General features: G+C 36.4%; 1 protein-coding gene across 1 annotated transcript; it reads left to right on the top strand.

Moving 5' to 3' along the window:
* The first annotated feature begins 2282 nt into the window (after window positions 1–2282).
* Window positions 2283–4509, top strand: LOC124356583 (mannosyl-oligosaccharide alpha-1,2-mannosidase IA-like). Its single transcript, XM_046807710.1, has one exon. It carries the CDS (start codon window positions 2328–2330, stop codon window positions 4305–4307), a length of 1980 nt encoding a protein of 659 aa, XP_046663666.1. The 5' UTR covers window positions 2283–2327; the 3' UTR covers window positions 4308–4509.
* The last annotated feature ends 4492 nt before the right edge of the window (window positions 4510–9001 follow it).

Here is a 9001-nt window from a genome sequence, read left to right on the forward strand (position 1 = left end):
TTTTCTTTCAGTGTTTGTCACAAGTCAGACGTTAGGCGGACAAACAAATTTTTGTTCTCACATGAGTAATGTAATTTTTAATTAAATAACAAAGTCAAATAACACTACAGTTATGAAGTAGTAAACATTGTACTTGGCCGCATCCACTCTTCGTATATCCTCGTATATCGGGCCTCAATGGTTGATGGGACCAAAATTTAATATATTTCGAATTCTTGTGTAGATAGTATTTGATTTATCTATTATGAAAACTAATGGACTCAACTAATTTAGTGTACTTAATCCCGGCATTAATCTTTTCAACGTAACATTATGTTTAAGATGAAATTCACTTGTAATTATGTTTAAAAAATATAAAGGTTTTTACCGTTAAGTCGTTCAGTTTAGATAAATGTGATACAGCTCACATTTTTATTGGCCTGAACGACGGTACATACGTATCCTTGTTTTAACATATTTCCCACAAGACATATAAGTGTTCAAACTCAGATAACAGTATCCATAAATTAGATTTACAAGTCAATTTTCATCATAATAATATCATCGTATTGTTCCAATTATGGGTCTAAGGAATTGTGTTGTGCCTTTGTTTGTATTAGTTACACTAGAGATAAATAAATCGTAAGGATGTGCTGTGGAGGCTCTACAGATAATTCAGTTAGTTCTGAGAAGCTAAGGTTAGGCCACTAACTTCAATTGTTATCTTTCAAATATTTGTTACTTGACCTATCACTCCACAGATGGCAGTCCGAGCGCTCAATTTTACTGTGCCTCAATTTGGATCATTGTGTGAGTTATTTATTGTGTAACAAATACAGTCAAGGTTGTAACCTTAATTCATAATATATGGTTTTACTATTTGTAACTAAACCTTTTATTCACGTTAGGAAATTATGTACATAGATATAATATGATATTCAAAAGTTATGAATATCAGAGACGAAGAGCTGAACTTGCTGTTGTTCTTGTTGCTGACCACGGTCCAGAAAAAATATACCAACCCAAGAAAATATCCTCTTGGTAAATACTAAATTGTATTCAATTAAATGTAATGCACAATCAAAAGGTAATACTGTAACATTTGATTTAGGTAAGAGAAATGTTATAACAATGGAGAATTACAGAATTACTAAGTTATTCAAAGAGAAGTCCTAGTCCCGGAGAAACGGAGACTACGTTCGAGATAGAAAGGGAAGAATGAAGTTAATTAAAAAAGAAAGAGAAATTAAAATATAGAAGTAATTAGCTTACTAACATTTAGTCAGGATGGTAATTATTTATTTTATTTCATGATGAATTGCTCTATGTTATTTGTTCTGGCAACTAATGAATTTGAATTGTTATATTTAATATATGGTATTTAATAAATGAATAATAATTTAATGAACCTTTTCCGCTACACTTGTTAAACGTGTAAAGAAAAAATTTAGAATTCTATCAAGTGTGTGTTACCCACGGTGACTAAAAGTTTACCACGTTTACCACGTTGACTGCGGTAGACGCCTTACGGTGGAGAGGGAGGATTAAGAATAGACGGTCTCACTCGGTGTACACTAGCAGTGAAGGTCGTAATAAATCAGAAACGTTGTATGAGAAACAACATCCAGGACAATATGGGAGCAGTATAGGGTACAACGACCTTAGTCAACATAAAAATACAGCTCTTTGTAATTTTTAAATAGAATTTGTGGAGTGAGAATTCTATCATGTCTAACAGATTCTCACGAACAGTAAAATCAAAAATGTAATGAAAACACTTGAGAGGGACTTTCTTAATGTTTTGCTAACCACATCTCTGTGATTTCAGATTAAAACATATATTACAACATATGGGAAAACGTTTTAAGATTACTTTTAAGATACATTATACACTAATTTTGATTCGATCGTCACTATGGTTCAGGTTGTATATCTCATTGAATACATAACGACCCAAACCATTTTGATCAAGAGTTACATCCCATAGAGGAGAATAACAATTATTTACCAGTATTTCTCATCGATACATTTCAGAGTAATAAAAACAATTTCCTCACACCACACAGAATTCTCCAATGTAACATAGTTTAATCTACAGTCTATATTATACCCTACTATACACTATACTCTTCAAAAAAGATTGTTAAATTACGTCGTTACTTCCTGATTGTATCCCATTAGAACTTGTGACTAGCGGATGTCTATTTTTCAGTTAAGTGTTGACCACCTACAGCTGTTTTGTTAAAATTTTTCTTTAGCGATTGTTTACAAACAGCGTAAATGTTGTAAGACGTACGTACGTTTTCGACTATAAGAAATATTTTGTATAACAGTTCTGTGTTATCATAATGGCACCAAGCATGATCTTGCCACAGTTTCATAGGTGTTTTAATGGCACTTCAGTTCCCACATCCACTCGTAGATCCTTCAGACCACGTAAAAAGTCTATGATGTTATTTCTAGTTTTGACATGTGTTGTCTTTTGTTTTTGTGCTTTCTCTCTCCTTTCTCAGTCTAGGAGTGGAAGAACTGTAAAAGATAACGATCACGAAGAGAATGCGTATAAACAAAGAGAAAATACAGATGATTTAATTCCGATGCAGTCTTATGGAAATGAAGCTAGTGAAATTGATGGACTGATGAAGTACAACATCGAGAGTCGGCAGAGCCCTCAGACAGTTACAGATATGGCCAATCTCTTAGAAAGAATAGAAGAAGAGGTTACGAAAAATCAGAATGATACAGAAAGACTAGAGACAGATGAATCAATTAGCAAGGAAAATATAAATTCATCTATAAATGCTACGGATTTATTGAAATCCAAGTTAGAAAGTATGGTTGAAACGGCACAGTCAGAGTACATACCAACTGTGCCTCCTTTAGCAAGTGATCATTACCCAGTTATAAATGGTGGGGAGGACAAGAATCCAACTGCTAGAATTCACAGGGATAAAGTAAAGGAGATGATGAAACATGCGTGGGACAACTACGTGCGCTACGCCTGGGGCAAGAATGAGCTGCGGCCGCTGAGCTTGGTGGGACATTATGGTAGCGTCTTCGGCTCGGCGTCAATGGGAGCAACCATCGTGGACGCGCTGGACACCTTGTACATCATGGGGTTTATGGACGAGTTCAAGCAAGGACGTGACTGGATATCCGAAAACTACACCCTTGATCATCCAAATTTGGCTCTGTCAGTGTTTGAGACTAACATCCGGTTTGTGGGGGGGTTGCTGACGTGTTTCGCTCTTACGGGAGACATCATGTTCCGAGATAAGGCGGAATACACAGCACAGAAACTTCTGCCAGCATTCGAGACAGAAACCGGTATACCCAGAGCTCGTGTCTACACCATGACTGGGGAGAGTTATAATTACGGATGGGCCAGCGAAGGGGATAGTATTCTCTCGGAGTTTGGAACTTTATCACTGGAGTTCGGCTATCTGTCAGACATCACATACAATAGAGTATACAGTGACAAAGTCGATAAAATCCGGCAGCTCGTCAACAAGCTGGAGAAACCACGGAACCTGTACCCGGTCTACCTCAGCCCCGTCACTGGAGAATGGGGACAACATCACGTGACGATGGGCCCACTGGGAGACAGTTTTTTCGAGTATCTGCTGAAGGAGTGGCTGCGCAGCGGTCGTGAGACGCAAGACGCGCGGAAGATGTACGACGAGGCTATGGAAGCCGTCATGACTCATATGCTACGCACCTCCGCCGGAGGTCTCATGTACTTCTCAGATTTTTATTTGAAAACGATCGAGGAAAAGATGAGCCATCTCGCCTGCTTCTCTGGCGGCATGCTGGCGCTCGGGTCCTCCACACTCCAGAGTCCGCAGAGCGCCAGGTACATGGAGGTGGCCGAAGGTATCACCCACACCTGTCACGAGTCTTACGTCCGAACGGTCACCAAGCTGGGGCCGGAGGTATTCCGGTTCTCTCGTTCGGCGGAAGCAGTGGGAGTCCTCCCCGGTGAGAAACAATACATTCTGCGGCCGGAAGTTGTCGAATCCTATTTCTATCTCTGGAGAGTGACAAAAGATCCTAAGTACCGCGAATGGGGCTGGGAAGCCGTTCAGGCTCTAGAGGAGCACTGCTGGACGCCTGGTGGGTACAGTGGTATAGAGGACGTATATGACAAGGACTCTTTACAAGACGATGTTCAACAGAGCTTTTTCCTGGCTGAAACTCTGAAGTACTTGTACTTGCTGTTCAGTGACGACAGCCTCATCTCGCTGGACGAGTGGGTGTTCAACACCGAGGCCCATCCTTTACCGATCAAAGGCGTCAACCCGTATTATCGAGTTCGCCCCCTCGCATAAATATCCCTCTTGTACACTTTAGTGAATTAATACTCCGTTTGTTGTTTAAACTGCTGTACCAATTAGGCTTAAAACTATTCCAACAGAATGGAAACGCAATATTTATTTAAGTTAATTTATTTATTGTGACATGCATTTTTACAGTAAATAAGAATTACATGTTATTGTAGAATCCATAACATTAAAATAATTTAAAACTTTTGCTACGCTCAGTTTATTCATAATTGACATATTTTCACTGTCCATCCTTATAAAGCGCAACAAATTATTACATAAATAAAAAAGGTGGTTCTTTGTGGTGATTTACTATATTAACGCATTAAAAGATTTTTATATATCTAAAGCTTTGAATTTTTTTGAAGTTATTGTTACAGTTTAATTAAAACATTCTAACAATTTTGTTACTTGCAATTATTTTCAAATTCATTGTATTTACAGAATGTGTCTTAAATATTTAATCAACCGGCTTTTTTAATTTATATATATATATATATATATGTATATATATATATATATATATATATATATATCAAATTGTATAAATGGCAATTGCCTTATTTAGTTTCAATAAACATTGAATAGCAAAAAGTGCTCCCGGCGGAGCAAGTACTTTTTGCGATTCAATGTTTATTGAAATTATATATATATATATATCTTAATATATATATATATATATATATTTTTTATATATATATATATTTATATATATATATATATATATATATATATCTTACTTTCGCTATAGAATGCAGTTCTGAGTACTTAGCTAAGCGTTTTTGTGACTATATATTTTTTTGTGTGACTAGTACAAATACAGTATACTCATATAACTTTGTTTTACATTATGCTAACATTGCAAATGGCGATGGTATTAGTGCTGGACATATACCTATATACTTCATATGAACTATTACCATCACAGCCAACGATCTGTGGGCGGCTTTACGTTACTGAAAATTGACGTAATTAATCAGCAAACTCTATACGTGCATATAATTATTCAAATAATTGTAGCTAAAGAACACAAAATACCCAAGTAGAGAGAGAAGCACAGTGAAAGCGTAGCCGGGATTAATTGGATATGTCACAAGACTATATGGGAAATCCAATCAGCTAGTAATGTAACGCGGTGAAAGGACGGACACGCTTTTCAAGTTAAAGTTTTTGTGCGCGAAAGAATCGAGGTAATGGCTGTGTCACACTCCTTGTCACGGAAAACACGTAGAGCATGTGACGTGGCAGTACTCCTGAGATGTCGTCCCGACACGACAATAACAATAACATTAGCTATATCGTTGTAAGGTAATAAAATTCACTGTGCACAACACATGAACTTGTTACACTCTAAACTAAGTTTAACTAGCACTTTTAGTTTTATGGTTTTTATACACGTGTTGAGAACGTTGTAACCTTATGTATTAGGGGTTTTGACACCTGCGGAGGAGGGTAGATTTCATTACTCGAAACGTAGTGTTTTATTTTTGTAACATAAAACGATGGCAAATGTACGAAATCCTATTATTTTTTCAAATCATCCATCGTCAATAACTAATTCCAAACACGGTGTACGGATAAACGTTCAGGAGAGTCAAAGGCCGAGTGTCTTTGAACATTGCAGTTTTCATTGGTACAGCCGACCTTGAACACACTCTCTCCGTTATTCTGTTTTATAAGATCCGGTACTTTTGTACTATCCAGAATTATATAGGAATTATATATTATATATTTTTGGAAGGATTTGGAAGGAAACCTATTTGACTTACTGTAAAAATTACATTTACAATTACATTAGGAAGATTGGTTCGTCTTGTTTGCCTCCCAAAAGGAAGCGATGTGGCGAGGAGGCCATTTTGTCCCTATCTACAATTGTTATTAAGTGACTATATAACTATAATTTGTCTATATAAGTAGGTACTATCTCGAGGGATGCCTTTTCCCACCAGAAGTGCGGGGGAATCGTCCAACGTGCTTTGGCGTCGGAACAGTTGGACGATCTGGGACGTGATCTGAGGTCGGGGAAATACTGATGAGAAATGCCCCTGGCTACCAGTGTATGCATCGGTGGCGCCGAAAGGCACCACCACGCACTTATGGCGAAGGAAGAAAAACAGCCCTCGAGATAGTACCAAAAGTTTAGCTCAGATCACGTGAGCGCTCGTAAAGGTTATCTTTAACTTTGGTACTACTAGCAACATATTTATGATAACCTAATATACGCCTACTTATTTCTCGTAGTAACAAGTAGTAGATAGGGACAGAATGGTCTCCTCGCCGACTTTGCTTCCTTTTGGAAGGCAGAAAACAAGGACGGACGTGTAATATTTACAGTAAGTCGAATAAAATCTGTTCTTTCTTATAATGTAGTTTTTTAGGTCCACGATAAGAAAACCTCTTCCAAAAATAGTGGCCACCGAATAATAACAAAGTTCCTAAGGATCCTCGCATAGGCTAGTGATCCATTGGTACGCGCAGAATAAGGCTAAAAAGGAGATTGGCCTTTCCTAAAAAACAAATAGCAGTGATCCAAAAAAAATTATTGAGCGCCATTATGACTTTAAATAATTTAAAATTGAACTTAATTAAAGTTCTGAAGGGGTGTTACTGAAAATTCGGACTTCATTCGGCTATTAACAATACATTGCACCAGTTACATCTAATACTAACAATTTATATGGAACAGAATTTGCGATTCATAAATAGTACATCTAAACTCAAAATAATGATTTTTTAATTGCAAAGATGATGTTTTAATTATTCTTCCCCCAATTAAAAGTGTCTAATATATAAACTGAATATTTCGTGTTTAGACAAGAAAAGAGGAAGGGTGAAATTTAAATGATTTCCTTAGTGCTTTGCACAGCATACTATAAGACGCAATAATTTATTTTTTAATTGGTCGTAAAATAATCTAACTGTTTACTTTAATTATGATCTTTAAAATATAACGGCTTTAGAAACTTCTTACACAATGCCTTACAAAGAAAATTATTTGTAATCGGCGCCATTGTTTAGTTATATTTGTATCCTCTTTATAATGACACGCGAGTTTGGAGGTTTATTCCAAGTGTCTTCTTCGATTTCATATTTCCCGATGGAACACAGCACTTTAAAAAAAATGTAAAGTAGCCAACAAACATCTATAGAATATTTGTATGTGGTTTTCTTTATCAAACAGATAAATAGGGAGGGTGAAGACATTGCTTGATTTCCATCCTGTATTTAATTAACAATTAGTATTTTTTAAGTAGTATCAATGGAACCTTGATTAGTAACACGTTGATACATCTTAGTCGGGCAAATAACTAATGTCAGTTGTAACTCTTAACTGTAATTAAACAAGTGTTTATTTGATCCATCCAATTATACAAAGCAGTGAAAAGTGAAGTTATTAATTCTGTACCTTAGTATAAAATAATGATTTTTGCCTTTTATTTGTGAGTGTATAAGAACACTTTTCTATTGCTGGATGATATGTGTACCAATTTTGTATTCTAGAACATGTTTTGAATGATTTTTTTTATTTTTACGTAGCTGTATGCGTGTGGCTTTGTACAAAAATAGTTAAACATATTGGTCCCATTTGAAACTCGTTTTCTACAAATAATATAGCATTCATCTTGCCTTCTGAATTTATGAATTTAAAGAGTTTGTTAGCCAACTAAGGGAAGGAGCTTAAGAAGAGACATATTTAAAAAAAACAGTGTTTCTATTTGAAAAATTGCTTTTTATCCTGGATAAAATATTGATAAAGTTATAAACCTTGAAAAATAGAAATGGAATTCTTTTATCTAATAATAAGTAAGCTTCACATGTTAAGAACAAGTGCAGATTTGGTATAAAACAACAGTTTTCAATTTAATAATTGAAATTAAAAAAAACTTTATGTAATTTCTAGAAATTCACATTTTTATAAAACAGGTATGAGGATGTTGCTCGTTTTCAACTGCACTAGTACTTGACAAACCTATGTAAATCAAAGATGTATATGCATTGCACTTGAATGACTTACAGGCTGTTTTAGATTTACAAATGGCATTGTGAATGATAGCAAGTAGAGAGTTTAAATTTTCCGGACGAACACAGTAAGCTAAATAGATCAAATAGCTTAGAATAATCTTCTCCAATCTCTGAGAATATTCTAGAAGTTTTAAATGAAAAATAACTCTTTTACTCAAATCTAAGACTAATTGGTTAAACGTACGAATTGGTTCAAGTATATTCTCTCCTATACACAATTTTAAGAATATGTAATGTATTAGGAGCGCATAACGAGACTACAGATTCACCAACTGCAGCACTGTACAAGTGCCCACGAGGTTATCACATCCACCCACCCGCCGACGTGATGCAACACATTCCACAGGACATGTGACGTGATAAGTAGCAGTGAAGAACCATATTTGATACAGTTTTTACGGCGTTTCCCGCGCGTTGGACGGGCTTTCACCCGACAGCTTCCGCAAAACGCTCGGACCAAGGCTACGGCACCGACGGAAATTACGCATTAGGAAACTGCTGAGAGGATGTCAGATCATTGCCATTTCACTTTCACACATAAACCGTTATTACTGGAGTTAGTGAGGAAATTACTCGATAGCAATTAACAAGAGAGCCATAGCGCTCGTGTCTGCAGCAGCACTGCCAGGGTTACGGCCGCTGGGCGGTCAGGCACGTACTGTGAAGGCGGCGAGAGT

The sequence above is a fragment of the Homalodisca vitripennis genome, chromosome 1 (assembly GCF_021130785.1).
Source record: "Homalodisca vitripennis isolate AUS2020 chromosome 1, UT_GWSS_2.1, whole genome shotgun sequence".
NCBI lineage: Eukaryota > Metazoa > Arthropoda > Insecta > Hemiptera > Cicadellidae > Homalodisca > Homalodisca vitripennis.

What these genes read in the sequence shown, in the direction of transcription:
- LOC124356583 (XM_046807710.1), top strand. Translation starts at nt 2,328, where the DNA reads ATGGCACCAAGCATGATCTTGCCACAGTTTCATAGGTGTTTTAATGGC.